We start from the raw sequence: 19,260 nt of genomic DNA, 5'->3' as shown, positions 1-19,260 counted from the left end.
ACGCGCCGGAGGGTGTGTGCTGTCTCCTGAGCCACTGCCGTGGCTGCAGAGGTGGCGGCACATCACTGCGACCTGGGTTCACCATGAAAAAACAGCTGGTTGTCTTCCTCCCAGTTTTAGTGTGTTTGGGAAAACAATCCACTGTTGTGACCAGGGCAGCTGCCGACACAGAGGTGGTGGAGCTGCGGAGCAGGACACCTGAAGAGCCGGCCCAGCACCACACTGGGAGAGCACAACTGGACAAGTGGATCACGAGCAACACTTTGAGCAAAGCACAGCCACTTCCAGCTGCAGAAATCTTGAGATGGATGGGGAGGCCGTTGTGAGGGTAGGATGGGATTTATCAGATTGGTAAGCAATAATCAATACAGCGTTTCCAGCCAAGAAAGGAGATCTCCGTCACACCCATGTCCCTTTAAACTGCTGGAAGGCTGAGGATCTATTCCATCGAAACCTCCCGGAGAGGGCTTTCAAATAAAATAAAATCTTTTCTAAAGATAGCTGTGGTGCTAACAAAAGGCAGAGTTATTTTAAAATGTTTTGATACGCACCTAGTCCTCGATCTGGAGCTGTATAAACACGGGGCTGCAGTGAATTACGTAAGGGGGGGCCGGTGACAAGTGGCCCCGGGGGGCAGCCGGCCCCAGGGGACCGTGGCTCCCCACGCCCCGTTGTCTTCCCGACACCCCCACACCGAGGGCCCCTCGCCAGCACCAGGCGGGGGTGGCTTCCAGCAGCGCGGCGCCCTGAGGATTACGTAAGATCCATCGATTTTAATTAAATTAGGCTCTAAGACGGTCGGAGGGTGTTGTTGAAGGGGCTGTGTGTACAGACACACACTCTTCTTTTTTTTTTTCTTGATGGTTTCATAGGGTTTTACCTGCCCCGTTACAACCACCCGCACCCCGGGGTGGTTTTGATTCAGTTCTCTGGGCAGCACCAGGGACTGGCAACAGCCGCGGGCTCCCAGCCTCGGGCCGGCGATTTTGGGTGTACTGCATCACTTTCTTTGGGCATCTTGGCCTTGCCTGGCGGTTGCCCATTGGGTGCCCATTGCCATGGAAACGGGGTTGGCATGGCAGCGCCGAACCGGCGCTGGCGCGGGTTGGCTCCAGCTGTCGGTTCCCAACCACCCCCGGATTGTAGGAGGGCGAGAGGGGGAACACTGCGGGCGACTGGGGTCTGCAGGGTCCTGCTCTCACCCCGCGGGAAGCAAACGGGTTCAAACGAGGTGGCGCGGCCCCGAGCATCGTCTTGTATGTCCCCAGGTCCTCACCTAGAGCCGGTGCCCCGGTCTCAGGGCACAATCGTCCCAGAGACCATCCTGCACAAGCCACGGGCAGAGAGGAGGGACGTTTCTCTCCAGGGTGAGGATCTGGGTGCTGCCCGGGGCAGCCCGGCTGGTTAAGTGTCCTCGCAGGACGTGTCCCTGCACGGCAGGGTCTGCACAGGCACAGCCCAGGTCCGTGAGGCTCCTGCCCTCTGCCACGACTCCCTTGGGCAAGCGTGTACATGGCCGCACAGTGAACCAGAGGACAAACCTGATTGGGGTTTAAAATCTGCTGGGTTTTTTCCTCCTAAGTGAGTGTTTCCTTCTAATCAGCGTGGACCTGAGCTGTGAGGCAGAGCTCACCATGCTCCTGCCAAACCTGCCAGTGACACACCGGAGGGAAGGCATGTCGTCTCGGAGTCGCCATCCCAAGCGTCCCTGAGAGCGAGCAAAGAACCAGCAAATGGCTATTTTCTTCAGGCCGTTCCCCTCCCGGCCTTTCCTGGGAAAAGCCGGAAGGCTAAAGGGGGAGGCAGCAAGCCTGTGCTCAGGCCAAGGCTTGTTAGAGCAATGCAGAGCATCAAAGATGGGAGAAAACCCATTAGTTTGCAAAGGCAAGCGTGGGTAGGACAGCCGCAGCACGGATAAGTATGATCCTGCCGCTTGCTGCCACCCAGCCACCAGGTCTGTCCTTGACATGTCTCCTCGTCCTCAGGAGGGAAGCGTTGGGGCTGAGCAGACCCCGGCCAGGCGCATTCTGGATGTTTTAGCCCTCCTGACAGCTCGCCAAGCATGATTTCAGTGCCCCATGAGGGCACGAGTGGCTTCACAGCGGCCCTGGGAGAAGTCAGTGCTAATTGGGTTACTTCCACAGGGAAACTGAGGCAGGACTTGCTCCTCAATGATGCTGTCAAACTTCTCTTTGCACAGCATTGCTACTGAACAAGCAAAAACAGTCTTCCTCCCAGCCCCGGCTGTCCCCCGTGGGAAGGCTCTGTCCTCACTCCCTCCGTGCCATAACTAGAGCAGCGCACCAGGTGACAGAGGGACGTTTCACCGCCATCTCTGCCTCCACGCGCAGCTTGCCAGGATGAGCCCTGCCCTGCTGCCTTGTCCTCACAGCCCTCCTGGGCTGGCCAGGTGACGTGTGCCCCAGCCAAACCATCCCCGTGCTCAGCCGGCTTCAGTGGGAAGAAGTTTCACCTTGTGCCTAAACCTCTCTCCAGCCATGGCTGCTCGTCCTGGGGGTGCAGGGACTGGCACCGTCGCTTCTCCACTCCTCCCTAACAGCCAGCCCGAACCCCTCCACCCGCAAGTCACCACCATCGATCTCTGCTCCAGCTCTGCTCTCAACATTCAAAATCCTTGGATGTGAAACTAATGGGGGGACTTTGTGCCCCAGAACACGATCACAGGGGGAATTCACAAAGGCCTCAGTAAATTCCCCTGCAAGTTTAACTGCTGGCTCTTGAGCAAATGAGGATTCAGGGTGGTGAACACCGGCCTCAGCCTTGTTAGGCGCTTCTGACGAATGGCTGACAGCTCTACCATCTCCTGGAGCAACTCTTCCTTTCCTGGAGGTTTTCCAGCCAGATCCTTGCCTGGTCCAACTGTGCTTAGCACATGCCACCCTTCACGCTGGCGGCACTCAAGAAATTGGACCCAGCTCCTCGGTTGGGAAGCAGCTTCCCTCGCCGTCCGCAGGAGACAGCCCCAGCTCACGGCAAGCTGGGCCGAGCTGTGCCGCCACACCGGAGGTGGCTCTCCGGGCCAAAGCCATCCCTCGTGTCGCTTCAACAGCACCACCGTGCAGCGGGCGAGAGAATTTCCTGCATGAACACCATCACCAGGAGATGTCCCCAACCCCAGACCCATCAGGTGAAGATCGAGGCCAGATCCGCAGCACGGCGTGGGTCGGATGGTGATCCTCCCAGCAGACTGGTGACAGCACAGTGGCTTCCGGTGCAACGGTCAGCTCGCCGGGATGCCGAACCGCCCGCCAGGCTGGGGCAGGTGGTGGCAGGGCTGAGGAGAGGGAGGGTGAAAAAGCATCGGCTTTTAAAACCAAGGTTTTGGCACCGCGTGCACTTGGCTGCCGGGTGGTGGGGATGGTGTGGGTGGGTCTGTGTGTTCTGTCTTGTTCTATTTTTGCTCGCAATGTGTCATTTTGGGGGAGGTGAAACCTTTAACAATGCACCGTCAAGAAGCAGCCGATCTGTTTTCCACTCCTAGAAGCCGCACTGCACGGCTGCGCCGTCACTGGTATCAGAGCCGTTCCCTTTGTGCGGGGTCAGACCCCCGATAGCAGCGAGAAGGGGCCGGGACCCGAGGGGAGGTGGTGGTGTCACCAGGAGGTGCCGCTCGAGCGAGGCTGGCCGAGGCAGAGCTGGATGCCCGAGGGTCAAGCCGCACGCCGGGGCCTGTATACAGACTTCCGGGCATTTCTTTTTCCGGGATTTCCAGCTCCGTGGGTTGGTGATGCATGATAAGCCCAGTGATGCGGAAACAGCGACAAAGCAATCCTCTCCTCTGCGGACACTCGGCTGAATGCATTTCTGTCATCAGAGCGCAACAGCTCCGGCACCAGCTCTGCAAAAGCAGCGCCAGACACAAGCCAAGAGCAGAAACCAGATGCTGAAGGATTTGGTTAAATGTTTTAGACGATGAGAAGTAGGGCAGCTGACCAAGCTCCTCTTCAATGAGGAGTTTTGAGAACGCAAAGAAATTGAGGAATAGATACGGCAGCATGGGAGCAGCTGTCCAACAGCCTGATGCTGCAGGCTGAGGGGGTGTGGGGGGGCCAAGCGTCACAGGAAGGAGTTAGTATGGGCCTAATCCCAATGGACTTCTTTTTTCTCCATGAAAAGAAGAAAAGAAAAAAATCCCAAGGATTTTCAGAACTACTTAAGGAAAACAATCCTCTCAGCCTGGAGCACCTCAGCTTTCTGACACAGGATCTCTCGGGAAGCAGCCGATAGAATTCCAGGATACCTCGGTTTTGCAGAGTCAGGCTTGCTCAATGGCTCAGAGTCCACCGCTGAGGGACCGGGGACCTGCCTCAGCCAGCACTGGTTCCTCGGCCAAGCAGACCGCGGAGCTCAAGCTGAGGGTCTGCACCTTGCTGGCAGCGCCGCTGCCGAGGGCCAGTACCGCAGAGACCCTCCAGTCACTTGGCATTCACAGAAAGTTTCCTCCGGGGCTGGCGCTGCTGTTTGCTCTTAGTCAAGGTGAATTATTTAGGCAGCTTTAAGGAAAACGTGTCAAGCCAGTTAAGTGATGCAGATGTGGAGGCGGGTGGAGAAAAGCAACAACTGTGACAGCCGAAGCTGTCCGAGGCCGAAGAGGATGATGTGGGGAGAAAGCTGGGCCGGCGCAGCGAAGCAACCAATCCTACATATGCAGAAATGGAGACCTAGACCCGCTCCCTTCTGCAAAGCTGCTCCTGCAGGAGGTATTTCTAACAGTCCTACCCTACCTGTGCTCTGCCATCAGGTCCCACAAGCACAACCCAGCGGCAAAAACAAGCCTCTCCCCTCCGCGATACCCTCCTCCTTTAGAGTGGGGAAAACGGAGGGGAATGATGTTGTACAGAGTCGCCCTGCCAGCAAACAGCAGAGAAAACCCACCCCAGCTCTGTATTTTAACCACTGTCAGAGGCCCTGTGCGATGCATGAAACCTTCTTCAAGCTTGAGAGGTTGCCAAGAATGGAAAGATCTCATTAAGTAATAATGAAGTTCCGAGTAAGTAGGAAAAGAGAAAATCAGGCACAACGTGTCCGTGTGCCTAACCCAAATAAGCATGCAGCGAGCAGGGCCTTCCAGGGAGATGCACTGCACGCCGTCAATCCAGCCAGCATTTATTGCAGTGATCAGACGTTTGGATCAAGGCTGCTGCTCCGTGACAGCAGCCTAGAGCGGTTGGCATCCATCAACATAATTGATCCCACGTCCCTGGCACTGCAATGACTCGAGGAGGCACTGGCAGATTCAGGAAGAGAAGCTGCTGCTGACATGCAAGTGCCTCAGGCAGACTGCCGCGCTGCAAGACACCCAGCACTGCAGCGAGGCTGTGGCCGAAGGCTTTTCCCCTCTGACTCCATTGGAAATGCCTGCCCCGAGGTGGGCTTCTCCGAGCCAGAAGCCTCTGCCGCAGCTCCTAGTGCCAGCGCCGGCAGGACCCGGGGTGTGGTGGAAGAAGGGCCCTACCTCCTGCATGCCACGGCCCCACCGCCTGCCTTGCCCAAGGCAGCAGCATTCAGATCTTCCTGCAGCTCATGACCAGCATTGCTTGGCATCTTGCTGGGTTTCCCAGCAAGCAGGGAGGACAATGTAGAGGAGGATGAGAGGAGCATTCGCTGTCCACCCCCCTGAAACCACTGCAATATGCTCAGCTCTGCTGCTGCGGATAGCACGGGGCTGCTGGGAACCAGCGCTGTGTCAAGCAGCCCTCATCCTCCTGCCCTGGCAGCCTCCTCGTCCCATCAGAGCCCTGGCAGCCTCCAGGCCTTCACACGATCATAAATCCCCTCTCCCTCCTGGGGAAGCGTCCTGGCCCACACCTGCATCCAGCCTTCCCAGCGCTGACGGGGCTGCACGCAGCCCACCGGGGTGGAAGAAGAGAGAAGAGAGAGAGAGAAGCGGGAGAAGCTGGGCAAGGGCCAGCCAAGCTGGGCAGGCAGCAGGCGGATGGCAGGGCCCTCTCCGCATCGCTAAGTAAAGGCCACGTTTGCCCAACGGCACCAACACACGCACCAGAATATCGATTTCCAAAGGTCCTGGCTCCCAGCCCCCAGATGAAAACTCAAAGCCATCTCGAGCCACGGGAAGGTCTGTCCACCCTGTACAGCTTCCATCAAGCCCCAGCTCAAGCTGGATTACAGCCAGAGGGAAAAAGCCACAGTTTTTAAGATGAATTTGAAGAGGATCAAATGTCTCTTCTGCTCCTTGGGGTGCCAATGTGGGTGCTGGAGCAGCCGCGAAACAGGTAGAGAAGCGAAATGTTTAACCTCTTCAGAAAGCTGCATTTCCAAAGCTGCAGGGATTGCGTGTGTGGAAAATACCAGGTTTGTGCTCCTTCTGCCAGCAAGCTGCGAAGGAGCCTCCCCCCCACCTCCAGATTTAACATCTTTTGGCATCAAAACATCAGGACCGTTGCACTTCGTCTCTTGGTTTTGCGCGAGAAGCGCCGAGGCAGGAGGAACGCTTACTGCGGGCTCTCAGCGCCTTCGCTGAGGTCCTGGAGGCACCCAGTGTTTCATAAAGGCTCCCTTTGTACAGAACACTTCAGTTAATTAGGTCTCTGACAAAGCGTTAAGCCAGCTGAATACCAAACCCTTCCCTCTTACAGCTCAATTCACACCTGCAGTCAACAAGCCTCAGGATCCACTCGGATCCACTCTCATCCTCCCCACCGCTCTCCAGCTCTCAGGAAGCTCCAGTCCCGAGCACAGCAGTGGCCCAGGGCAGGTCCCGGGGCCATCCTGACCCTCAGGGTTTCTTCCAGCCCAGGTGTGTTTGGGTTGCTGGGGGAGAACACCCCCAAATCCTGTTTTGGACGGTCTCCTTCACCCCTGAGGTGGACAGAAGTTCATCGGCGGCTCCCCAGGTGCCCTCTACCCCGGCCTCGGGGCTCCTGAGCACACATCTCCAAGGCTGCAAGGCGCAGCCTTGGTGGTCCTGCTCTCAATAAGAAAAGACTGAAAAATGGAAGCCAATGCTTTCCCCCTCACCCCCAAAACTCAGGCACGCCCTGGCCGAGCCGTGCAGCCCTTGCTCCAGCCTGCGGTGCCCACCATCAGCTCGACAGAAGGTCTCCTCACCTTTGGGAAGCCTCAGAGCTCCAACTCACCACCAGGATGGGACCAATGACCAAAACCAGAGCGCATCAAGACACCTTCCCCCATATCATCAAGTGCAGATGATGCTGTGGGAACAGGAGGCCAAGGCTCCGCTGCACGAGGTGCCCAACCACCTGCACAAGACGATGCCTTTACTGCCCAGCCCAGCAGCCAAACGGCGAATCCACCCAACCCACAGCAGCTGGAATCCCACCAGTCCCACCACACAGGACCAAGACGCCCTGTCCCTCTCCCTGCCAGGTGAGATTCTTGCTCTTTTCCAAGCTCGCGCTCTTCAGCGGAGCTTTTAGCCTTCCCTTTCGGTTTCCGAGTTATTTACGGAGCTGTTCGACAGAGCCAACTTACTGACATTAGGCGAGTTTAAATGCCACTGCCAGCTCGCAGGAGAGCTTCGGAGCGTCGTCACCAGAGGGCTAGATTTCACCACTGCTGGGATATTTAGGTCAAGGACAGCAGGACACGCCACTGTTCAGAAAAGTCCCCTGGGATCTTTATTGTTTGCACAGAGCTTATACAACCTTGGGTTTCAGAGGTCTCCTCCCAGAGACCTATGCACAGCCAAACCAGGCTGGATTCAATTATAGCTCCCTTGGAAAAAGGGGATAAGGCCAAAGAAATCCAATGGGATCAAACTGCGGGAGCACGGGACAAGGTGGCCTCTCAGACCGCCCCACCACCGACATGACCTGGCCCGATCTCTCCCGACACCCGATGGCACAATGGGGCCATGCCAGACCTGCACGCTTGAGGTAGTTTTCCGCATTGGGTCGCTCCTTTTGGTGAACAACACAATATTAAAACAAGCAAACAGATATTGCTTTTTTAAATAAGAATCAGGCACACACTGTCCCTCGGCCTCCAGCCCTGGGATCTTCTGCTTGTTAAGAGAAAAATTTATAGGTTTTAATTTAGTTATTTTTGGTCCCAGGACCTAATTTTGGAGCTCAGTACCCTGGTAGGGCAACCAAAGCCCTAAGCGATTCAGTGCGTGACAGGGGAACTGGCACTCCGCTGCTGATCTCAGCAACCCAACCGGAGGAGTCCAATTCCTCATGAAAGTGCTGGAAAATTGGGCCCCAAATGATTCCTCCTCAGCTGCAAAAGGCTCAGTACAGTTGAGAGCTGCACCAGACAGGGCTGGGGGGATCTCATCCTCAGCTCAAGCATATCAGCTCTTTGAAAAGATGCTTCCTGAGCAGTTGAGTTTCCACTGCTATGGGAGAAGGCTTATGTATTAAAATAATTCTCCCAGCAGGAAGCCACGGCCTCTCTCCATTGCAAGAAGATAGACTCAGCTGCCAGGGAGGACTTAAAGAGAAGTTTCCCCGCTTCCCCCAGTATAACCTGGACACATCCCTCCTAGAAACCAAATACGACAGCGCCGCCAGTCCAGCGCTGCAGCTCCCAAGAGCGAAACAGCCTTTGCGTTACACGACGAGCCGAGGACACGCTGTCTTTCCTCTCCTGGGCGCATTGGAGGAGGGAGGTCTGGCCAACACGGGGCTTTGGAGCGATGAGGCTTTCGTGAAGCTCCCAGCCAGCACAGGCTGCAGCTCCCAGCTGGGGAGCGCTGGGAGGGGAAGAAAAGGGTTTGAGCGATGCCCCTTGAGTGTGGGGGGGAACCATGTGGCTGGAAGAAGGTTTCTTGGCCTCACTGGAAGAGTGGGACAGCCCAGGAGCAAAGACACGGGGTAGGAAGTGGAGGACCCTGATGGGTTCACACATACACAGAGCACAGGGACGGCCCTCGCCGCCCCAGCATCAGCAAGGAGCAATGGAGGATCGTGTAGGACCAGGACGAGCATGAGGATGGTTAAGTGAGAAACAACCAAGCAAATGAGGACCCTTCAGACTAAAAATCAGGCTGAAGGGGGAAGAGAACATGATGGGAAAACCCCACCCAGCGTGGAGAAGGGTGATGGGGAAGCGCTTGGTGCCTCTCCACTTGCATGGAGGGGTTGGAAAGCCACACACAGCAGTGGACCTGCTGCAGGATGCTACTACAGAAACCCCAGGTGTGCGAGGGATGAAATTCAGAGACAAAAGGAAAAAAAAATAATTCATCAAGAGACACAAAAGACCAAGTGCTCGCTATGGCTCAGAAAACCACTGAGCCACAGTTTGCCGGCGGCAGGGGGAAAACACTGAGGAAGTATCACTGCACGCTCGTTCTGTTCTTCTCCTCTTCCCCAAGCGTCTGCCGCTGTTGGAGACAGGATATGGGGCCAGATGGAGCTCGGCTGTACCAGGTCACGCTGTTCTCCAGAGGTCTGTCTGGCTCCCGCTCGTGCCGGGCCTCGGCCGTGCCGGGGGAATTCCTCGCACGCAGCCCCGGGTGCCTTGCGGCACCTCTGCGCAGCTCATGCACGCGAAAGGAATCAGAACCAGGACAGACTCTCCCTTAAATATGGATCAGGATCAGCTCCGTCTTTCTGGGTCAGGCTGGAAGAACAGCACGGACCCTGTGGTGAGATCACCAGGAAATCCCACAGGGACATCGGGGAAGGAAACCAGTTTAACTGGCTTCTGGTCTGGATGGTCCCAGACAGCGTCTGCTAAACAGGAGCATCCATGGGCTCCACTCCCTTCCCCTGCCTGTTCTCCTGGAAAAGGCTTGAGAGAAGAAAGCTTGGGATAAGGCCACCTCAGAGTCAAAGAAAACTGGCCTCAAAGCCAGCAGCATGCAGCGATACCTCCTCTCTGCAGCCCTGCTCCTCCGCTGAGGGTGACAAGCAGTGAAATTCCCCTCCCTGGCACCCTGAGGAGAATGAAGCCACGCCAGAAAGCCCATCCTGCAAGCACCTCGCAACAAAAAAAATATCCATCTGGGCTTCCGGCAAAGCCAAGCCGTTGCTAAGTTGAATTAGATTCACACAGGAGCCTCATGGAAATTTCCCAGACCATTGCTGTGTCATCTCGAGGATGTTCCTGAGCGTGCCCCGCAAAGGGTTAACCCCAGGCTGGGCTTCGGGAATGGAAGCAGCAGCTCTTGGGAGAGAGCCGGAGCGTCAGAGGAGTCAGCTCACCAGATTAACACATTTCAGTTCAATTTTGTTCTGCCTCTCACTAGGGACAGCGAGCCAGAAAGTACACACGTGATTTTTGTAGGTCACTGCCAAGCCCCGCCACCCACTTACGGGGACAGCAGAACAGCGTGCAGCCGGCCCCAAGGCAGAGCTCACCTGGACAGGGTGGTCAGGGTGGCCGGGGCTCTGCCAGCAAGAGCCAGGACCAGGCGCAGGTCACGCCGCTGCCTGTTCGTCCTCTTCCCCGGCACAACCACGCTGCATGCACAGGGAGTCTCTTCCCCAGGTCACACATGGCAAGAGATCGACAGGCTCTCCTTCGTGGCCTGACCAAGGCGGCGGTGGAGCTGCCAACAGACCCTGCTCACCACAGTCCCCTCTTCTTCCCTCTCCATGCCGCAGGAGATGAACAGTCAGGCCATGGAGGCCCCAGGATTTTGTTCTGCTCTGGCTCAGCACCCCGAGTTGCTGTGCCAGGTCCCCCAGCAGCAGCCGCAAACCTTCCCCAGGGACGAGGCCCTGCATGTCCTCCTCAGCCCACCCGGCACTCACCAGTGCTCCATGCCCCGCTGGTCCTGTTTCAAGCCCTGGGTGCACCGTGCACAGCAAGGCAGCCTGACCTGGGGCGCGTGGGTGCTGCAGCTCCATGCCAGCCTGCTCTGACCCAAGCCGTGGCCCTACACAGGCGGGGGTGCAGAGGGACCAGCGGCTCCTGCAACCCCCCCCCTGCCCGGGGGGAGGCAAAAGCCAGGCTGGAGTCACCTGGGGGGAACCATCATCTTTTAGGGGAACCCTTCAACATCTCTCCACCCCTAAAGATCCTTCTCTAGGAGACCTCCCCAGCCTGACAAACTGGTCTTTCCAGGGGGTGGTTCTCCCAAAATCCAAGACGGTCTCTGACAGAGCACCCCAACAGCCCAGTCCTGAGCACGCCTGGCCGGAGCACCCAGGAGAGGCGCAAAGGCTGGATGGAGAAATATATGAAGGTGAGGCATTCACCATCACGCACAGGCTTCCAGAGCTGCCGCTCCCAACCTCCTGCCACCACCTCTTGCCCGCACACAGAGCAACCCCTGGGATGGGGCTCACGGGACAGGCGGAGGAGAGCTTCACCCCACTCATAGTCAGAGAAAGAAAGGAGCAGAGGGGAGCCGGCAGCCAGTCGGAAAGCACAAGCCCAGGCCGGGCTGCGCAGTGCCACACGTGGGCTGCCGGGCTCTATTTTAAATGCTGTGTGGCAAATATATGCAGGATGAAATCCAAGCTGGGGGAAGGGGAGGGTGCTGGGCGGCGGAGGTGTTCAAAATTAGGAGCTGAGCTCAGGCGGGGATGGCTTCTGGGAGCAGATGGGGGAAGAGCCGGGGCCTGCGTGAGATGTGCAGCTGCAACACCAGCCCTGGCCGCGCGCTCCTGGGATGCACAGCCCCGTGGTGGGGGGTGCAAGGCAAGGGGGGCACGCTCCCCTCTGCCCTCTCGGCGAGGTGGGGAGAGCACGAGAGCCACGACGGCCAGGGAAGGATGGCAAAGATGCCAGGGCAGCTGCAAGCCAGGCTGAGGAGTTGGCTTCTCCAGCGGCACGAAGGACACCTCTGGTCCCCCTCAGCACAGCTCCTGGCACGTGGGTCACCCCGAAGACACCCTAGTCCTCAGCATGTTGACAGGGCAGCTTTTGCATGGAAGAGGAACTGCATCACCTGCGTTTCACAGGTGGGGAAGGTGAGGGGTGCAGGAAGACCTGGCCGAGTCCTGGAGCCCTGCTACCCTCCTCGCCGGCAGGCAATCCTCCGCACCTGCAAAAGCAGGCTTGATTCCGCTCTCCCCTTCCGGATCGACCCCGAAAAAGCTGCTACCATCTCGCTGCGCTTCGCTAGATGCTCACGAACAGCACCCCAGCACCCGCACGCATAGCGAGGCTCTGATGAGAGCTGGCAGATCTGGGATGGTACCTGCCCTACATTTATGGAGCAGTCAGGTTGACAGAATGAGCGAGTTTTTATATAGATTTTGGTGGCAGCGGTTTTCTTCACTTGCAGTGGGGGGAGGTGGGGGGAAACGAAGGGAGATGGAAAAATATTTTCGTTTAAGCTTTTTCTGCATTCTTGCTGCTGGAGTCGCGCATTATTCATGCGCCCCTCGTAACCAGGCTGGTGGCTCTGGGTTTTGCTCAGAAGGGGCTGTGCAGAATTAAGCAGCCGGTTAAATTATTAATAGCCTGTCGGGGGGTGCCCAGGACGCCTGCTCCTGGTTCCTGCTGCCTTTTGGGGGGCTCCAGTGCCCCCCAGAGGCACAGAAACCAACTACAGCCATTTGACAAACCTGTTGGCTGTTCTGCCCTACTTAAGGGCCCGCAGACAGCCTGTTCTTCTGGCCTGGAAACCGCCTCTCTGGACAGGTCCTCCTGCATCCGGTCTCACCCACCGTGTACCCAAACTGGGCAGAAGCCAAGGGGGCTGCAAGTATTTTACCGCGCTAACGTGCTTGGGGCAGCTGGAGCAGGCGCAGGCAGGAAAAGGAAAGGGAGAAAAGCCCGCCAGGCAGGGCAGAAGCCGCAGGGGCACTTGTATTCAGCTGAAGGCACCTTCTTTTCAGGGCTAGACTGGTGGGAGAGCTGCCACGCAGGGCTTTGCTTTCAATGCCATGTCTGCAGGCTGCAAAACAGCCTCCGAGTGTCGGAAGTCTGCCAGGGACCATTCTCCAGCAGTGCCAGGACAGACGCTCAAAGGCTGGAGGATGCAAGGGCTGGGCTCTCCCCAGATACAGCAGGAACTCTCCCCATCAGACACGTCCTGCCCCCACACCGGTCCTCAGCTTCCTTCCTAATCCCTCCAGTTTCCTTCCCGCAGCCTTGACATCTGTTTTCAGACAGCTAAATACCACTTGAAACAGCTGCTGTCCCCACAACAAAAGGCCCGAGTTGAAATTTCATGTGACAGAACGCAACAAACACGGACTGCAAGGGGGCACAAGCAGCCGGCACTCAGGCCAGCCGCAGCTCCCTCCTGCTCGCGGTAGGCTCGAGTCTCTCCCTCTCCTTTCCATTTAGGATAAAGCTGGGCTGGAAACACACAGGTCAGTGCCGTGGCCCCACAGCCCAGCCGCAGAGACCTGCCAGCTCTAACAGGGCTTTTTTTGGCTCCTTAATTTTGCGCTGGGAGAGGTGTCAGACTGACAGCCCTGGGGACAATCTTTCTTTCGCAGGACAGCTCCGGCACAGGCAGCAGAACATGGCTTTTCAGGTGATTTCATTTTTGGCTTCTGGCTTATTTTTATCCTACGAGATGTGTGTCAGACCGGTCGAGTTAATCACGAGTCCTTCTCCTCCTCCCCACTGAATCAAGTTACTTGCCAGACACTTTGCCCAGGTGCCGCCGGCACCCTTCCCCTTCCACCCAAGGGCTGCCACGCTCGGGCCCTCCCCCTCACCGCTGCCTGGAACCGAGGCTGCAGGCTCTGACTCTGCCATGGTCCTACCAGTTATCGCTCCACTGCCCCCAAGGTTTTGGTCCTCAGACCATCCCTTCCACATGCCAAGGGCCAACAGCCCCCGAAGTCCGACCTCCGAAGCCTCTCTGCCCCTCAGGGGGCTCGGCTGTCCCACCCATTCCAGGACTTGGGGCTCTCCCAGCAGAGCTCGCTTCCCTCCAGCAGCTTGCTCTCACTGCTGATGTGTCTCCACCTGGCCTGGAGGACAGGGATCACTGCTCCACACTGTTCTCCTCACCAGTGGGACAGCAGGGACAGACCACAGCGAAGCCACACATATGATCTGGAAGGAGGAGATGGTGGCTTGCCACGGCCTGCTCGTGGCGTCCCTCCCCGAGGCAAGGCAAAGCACTGACTCAGGCAGTGAGGAGACACAGGAGCTTGAAACTCAAGGGCGTGTGAGGCCCTGAGCGAGGGCTGCGCAGCTTTGTCTCGGCTTGGGGGGCAAGGTGACGCCCGGGGAAGGATGAGCAAACTTTGCACAGGACCCCGCGCTCAGGTAAGTGGTTTACAAAAGCCACGCCGGCCCACTGGAGCTCACCTCCCGCTGCTCAGTGGACACAGCTGAGCTGGAAGAGTCACAGATACCCTGGAAGGACTTTGAAACAAGGACATTTTTGTGAAAAACAAGGCTGCTTAGCCCTGCTTGAAAGCGACTGAGCCTGGCAAAAGAACACAGCTAAAGAGACAACTCTGCAGCACTTGACTGATCTTCAAAGGCGGCCCTGCTCTGAGCAAAGGGTTGGGCCAGAGACCTCCGGAGGTCTCCGAACCCATTTTTTGCCATGTGTGTTTGATGCTGCACCTGGTCTCGCTGCCTGCCACGCAGCCAGGCCTGCCCGGACCAACGCGCGGGTATTGCAGATATCTGTGCAAGCTCCTTCCTGGCTGCAGGGATGTCTCACAGCACACCAGAGGAGTCTGACACTGAATTTCTGTGAGAAAAGGGTTACAGGATGGCACCAGGGTTTCCCAGAGCTGCGACAGTCTGACAGGACCATCAGCCCAGCTGCGCGAGGACCCACCCAGCTCTGCAGGGCTGTGTACAGGGACGAGCCACCTTCCCTGCTCAGAGCGGAGGGAGAGACGCCAAGCCACCCGTAGAACACACCCCTGTCCTCCCACGGGGAATTACACGACATCTCCAGTCACAGGAGCCTGCAAGGGAAATCCTCGCAGCCTCCCAAAGGGCTGAGTGCCCGCAGAGGAGGGCCACCCCTCCCGAAAAGCGCTGGATGGCAGGACAGCGAACACCACCTCGATGGTTTTTCCTCCCCCCTGCCAGGAGCACGTATAAAGCAAGAGACCCTTACGTGGGCAGTTCTGCTGGCTGGGGCTCTGCCGGGGCAGCGGCTCCCGGGGGCTCCGCTGACACAGGGCTGGGGGCTGCATCCTGCGCTACGGCTGATTCCTGCATCCCCGCAGCTCCCTCGGCATCCGGCGCTGCGACGTGCTCTGCTGTTGTCTCTACTTCAACCTCCTGAGCTGCAGGGGACAGCTTCACTCTCTCGGCAGCCTCCTCTTCCTCCTCCTTCTTCCTTAGCTTCACCTCCAGTTCTCGGCGCCTCTTCTCGTCATCCTGCCGGGCCATCCGCTCAAAGACTTTGAATGCCTGAAAGATAAAAAGCAAACCGAGCAGGTAGTCAAGCTGGCAAGCTCTGCCTGAGAAGCTGGGAGAGAAGGAGAGGAGAAGCATCGCACGCTTGGGGCACTGATTGCTGCCCTCCTGCTCCAGACAGCACGCACCCCCCACTCCCTACACCACGTTGCTTCAATCTCCAACAAAACCAGTCGCCGACTGTTTCCAAACTCACATGGCCATGTTAAACAGGTCTCAGCCTGAGTTCCTGGGTGCCACTTTAAAATCACTGAAATCCCTTTGCCGCTGGGAACAGGGCTGGTTACTGCAGGGAAAAGCAATGAGCTCACTCCAGGCTGGGAAGGGGCTTTGAGGGAGCCGTTGCCCCTCCAGCCTCCCCTCGCCTTGCGTTCCAGCGCTCACTGAGTGGCCCTTTGGAAGCCCAAAACTCAGACCAAACCTCTGTGGTGCAAATGGGACGAGCTGCCCCAGGAAAAGCTGGACGACAGCTTACCTGGTGCTGGCTGAGCCCAAACGGACTCAGAGCTCTCTTAGCCCGCAGAGGAAAAGGAGCAGAGTGACCTCATGTGGAGTTTTGAGCCAGAACTGACTAGTTCAAGCCAAAAAAAAAAATGCACTTGCTCAGTGAGAAGCCATCCCTCCTCGCTCCCAGAGGTGTGGCAGGTGAGAAAGTCGTTGCCCGAGCCAGCGGCAGCAGAAAGTGTAATCCCACCCTGCAGTCTGCTTCTAGCTGTGCCCATCTAGCGCAGTGTCGTGGTTTAACCTGGGAGGCAGCTAAAACAACTGCACAGCCGTTCACTCGCTCCTCACCCCCAGTGGGATGGGGGAGAGAATCGAAAAGAAAAAGGTCAAACTCGTGGGTTAAGATAAAGACAGTTTAATAAGACAGAAAAGGAAGACAATAACAATAATAGAACGTACAAAACAAGTGATGCACAGCACAATTTCTCACCACCCAGAACCAAAGCTCAGCTAGTTCCTGAGCCGCACCACCTCCTGGCCAACTCCCCCAGTTACACACACAACATGACGTCATATGGTACGGAATGTCCCTTTGGCCGGTCTGGGTCAGCTGTCCTGGCTGTGTCCCCTCCCGGCTTCCTGAGCACCCCCCACCTTCTCGTTGGCAGGGCAGCGTGAGAAGCTGAAAAGCCTTTGACTGTTTGGCAACAACTAAAAACATCAGTGTGTTATCAACATTATTCTCACCCTGAATCCAAAACACAGCACTGTACCAGCTGCTAGGAAGAAAATTAACTTTTACCCTCCAGCCTGTGTGTCCTGGTTTTGGCTGGGTTAAAGTTAAACCCACAACTGCGGGACGCAGCTGAAGGAGGCACGGCCACCCAGGACCTGCGTCCGCTCCTTGAAGGAGCTGAAGCTTCTCCCACCCAACTGCCAGGACATTTGTCGCTGTAAAGATGTGCTGGAAAACGAATAAACCTGAAACGCAGCCCTCCCTCGCTTCCCAGGAATATTTCAGAGCCAGCTCCAGTGCTTCCAGCAGGAGACCGACCCTAAGCCGCTCACTGGCTTGCGGTGCCACTCGACTGCATCTTCTCCAGGCACAGGACGTGTAAGGCAAAGGACGCAGTGCGAGGCGGGCTCCCACCAGCGCAGCAGGACAGCAGCAGCTTTACCGTGGTGTGTGCTCACGCTCCTCACTCGGGGGCCAGCCCGTGGGACAAGGACGCAGGAGAGACGAGTGCTGGACATCGTCCCCGCTCCGTTTGCCTCTTTCTTTGCAATTACCTTGACTCTGCACGAAGCTGCAGCGTCTGTCCCTGGCTCCTTCCCGCCAGCCAAAGCCTGAGCTCAAGCCAGCCCCGCACGGATCGTGCAGAGTGACACCTCAAAACCGCGTCCTTCCCCTGGGCTGCAGCCAAGCCGGGACAGGGGACGAGCCCCTTCCGACCTGCCCCCCCCCCACCCTCCCTTTGCTCCGGGTCCCGGCGGCTGCTGCTGCGCGGCCGCCCTGGCCAACGCTTTTCTGGGGAACGAATGCTGTGGCCACAGCGCTGCGCCTCCCTCCTTGTGCCCAGGCCCAAAACAGCCCCACAGGTCTCACTGTCACTGCCCCACTCCCAAGTGCCTTGTGCTCTGCGCTCTTCCGTCTGCATCCTGAGACATCCCTGGGCTCCCTGTTCGTTCACAGGGCCCAGCGCGCTCCCACTGTGGGGGCTAACCCTGGGACACAGGGGCTGGAGGGTGACGAGGAACCCCTCGTGCCATGGGCCATCGCAGGGAGAGGGGCAGGGATCTCCCGCTAGCCTTCTCACGTCACCCCCAGCTGGCAAGGCCTGTGAAGGGAAAGTCGCCCGGTCTGAGCACATGAACACCCCAAATCCAGCCTTATCCCTGTTTTTATGAGCTCATTTCCTCCCTGCTAATACAAATTAATGACAGACCAGAACAGCCCTGAGTCAAAGACCTCCAATGCTGCCCCAGCACCCAGCCCAGCCTGGCAGTGAAAACAGCAGGCCAGGGCCTTCACCCATCTCTCACCCACAATCGAGGCGAGCCCAGTGCTGGACACGAGCTCCTGCTGAGTGGACCCCAAACCAGCCCCCCTCCCTCCTCTCACGGCTCCCAGGACCCCCGCCTGCCTTCGGCCACTCTCCAGGCTCCCTGCTCCCACGGCTCACGGGGCAGCTCCCCACCACGAGCCCGGCCCGGTGCCGCTGGCAGCCGTCCTCAGCTGGGGCCAAACTCCGAGCAGGGTATCGCACCGCGGCTCTTTCCATGAGAGTCTCGCGGTCCTTGTCTGCCTCCGCAGCTCCTCGCTCTCTTACAAGGGTGACACTTCCCACCCCCCCCCCGCCTCCCCGACCTGCCAGGACACCTCTCCCGCCTCCTCCCCACCCCTCCGGGCACGGTCGGCTACCCGCGGGCTGCTGTGCTGCCCGGCCCCCGTTCCCGGTCTCTCCCCGCTAGCAGACATCCGGCCCAGCCCCGGGGGACACGGTCTGCTCGGCTCGAAGGGGACAAACACGGCTGCTGAGGCCCAGCCACGGGGACAACACCGACCACCGGGGCCTCCGCCTCCCACCCGACAGCCAGCACGGCCGGGACTCGTCACCGCCACAGCCCGCCGAAGACCACCGGCCCCGGGAGGCCCTCAGGGCTGGGAGGGCGCAGCAGGCCCGGACGCCCCGCCGGTACCTGGAGGGCCATGGCCTGCGCCGCGCCAGGCGGGAAGCCCAGGCGGTCCCCGGGCCGCAGAAGAAGGCGGTAGAAGTCGGTCTTGCGGTAGAGGAAGCCGAAGAGGACACGCAGAAACTCCTCCACGTTCCCGACGTGCTGCAGGATCCCCAGCAGCGCCTGGTCGTACATGTCGGTGAGCGCGGCCGCGGCCTCCATGGTGGCTCCGGGCCCGCTGTCACGGCAACAGCGCCCGGCCGCGCTTCCGGTCCGCCCCGCGCCGTCCCCCGCACTTCCTGTCCCGGAGCCCTCCCGCCGCGCGCCTCGGCCCGCCCGGAAACCGCCCCGTGCCCCGACGTTCCGGCCGCCTCGACGGTCCCCCCCCCCCCGCTGTGGTTCCCAGGGGACCCCCAGGCTCCCCATGGCACCCCCTGTCTCCTCCAGTGCCCAGGGGATCCCCCAGACCCCCCATGGCACCCCCTGTCTCCTCCAGTGCCCAGGGGATCCCCCAGACCCCCCATGGCACCCCCTGTCTCCTCCAGTGCCCAGGGGATCCCCCAGACCCCCCATGGCACCGCCTGTCTCCTCCAGTGCCCAGGGGACCCCCCAGACCCCCCCATGGCACCCCCTGTCTCCTCCAGTGCCCAGGGGACCCCCCAGATCCCCCATGGCACCGCCTGTCTCCTCCAGTGCCCAGGGGATCCCCCAGATCCCCCATGGCACCCCCTGTCCTCTCCAGTGCCCAGGGGACCCCCCAGACCCCCCATGGCACCCCCTGTCTCCTCCAGTGCCCAGGGGACCCCCCAGATCCCCCATGGCACCCCCTGTCCTCTCCAGTGCCCAGGGGACCCCCCAGATCCCCCATGGCACCCCCTGTCTCCT

General features: G+C 58.7%; 1 protein-coding gene across 1 annotated transcript in view; it reads right to left on the bottom strand.

Annotated features, from left to right (window-relative positions):
- Positions 1-18,658, bottom strand: part of NUDCD3 (NudC domain containing 3) — a 32,280-nt gene extending 13,622 nt beyond the window's left edge. Inside the window, exons 1-2 of the mRNA XM_075736494.1 lie at positions 18,400-18,658; positions 14,951-15,249 (exon numbers count right to left, since the gene is read on the bottom strand). Of these exons, the coding sequence (XP_075592609.1) occupies positions 14,951-15,249; positions 18,400-18,597 (497 nt within the window). The 5' untranslated portion in view covers positions 18,598-18,658. The remainder of the gene's footprint in view (positions 1-14,950; positions 15,250-18,399) is intronic.
- Positions 18,659-19,260: the final 602 nt, after the last annotated feature.

Source organism: Balearica regulorum, chromosome 27, assembly GCF_011004875.1.
Source record: "Balearica regulorum gibbericeps isolate bBalReg1 chromosome 27, bBalReg1.pri, whole genome shotgun sequence".
In the NCBI taxonomy this organism is placed as follows: domain Eukaryota; kingdom Metazoa; phylum Chordata; class Aves; order Gruiformes; family Gruidae; genus Balearica; species Balearica regulorum.
The sequence above is the reverse complement of the archived record's forward strand: the minus strand, read 5'-3'. Positions and strand labels throughout refer to the sequence as shown.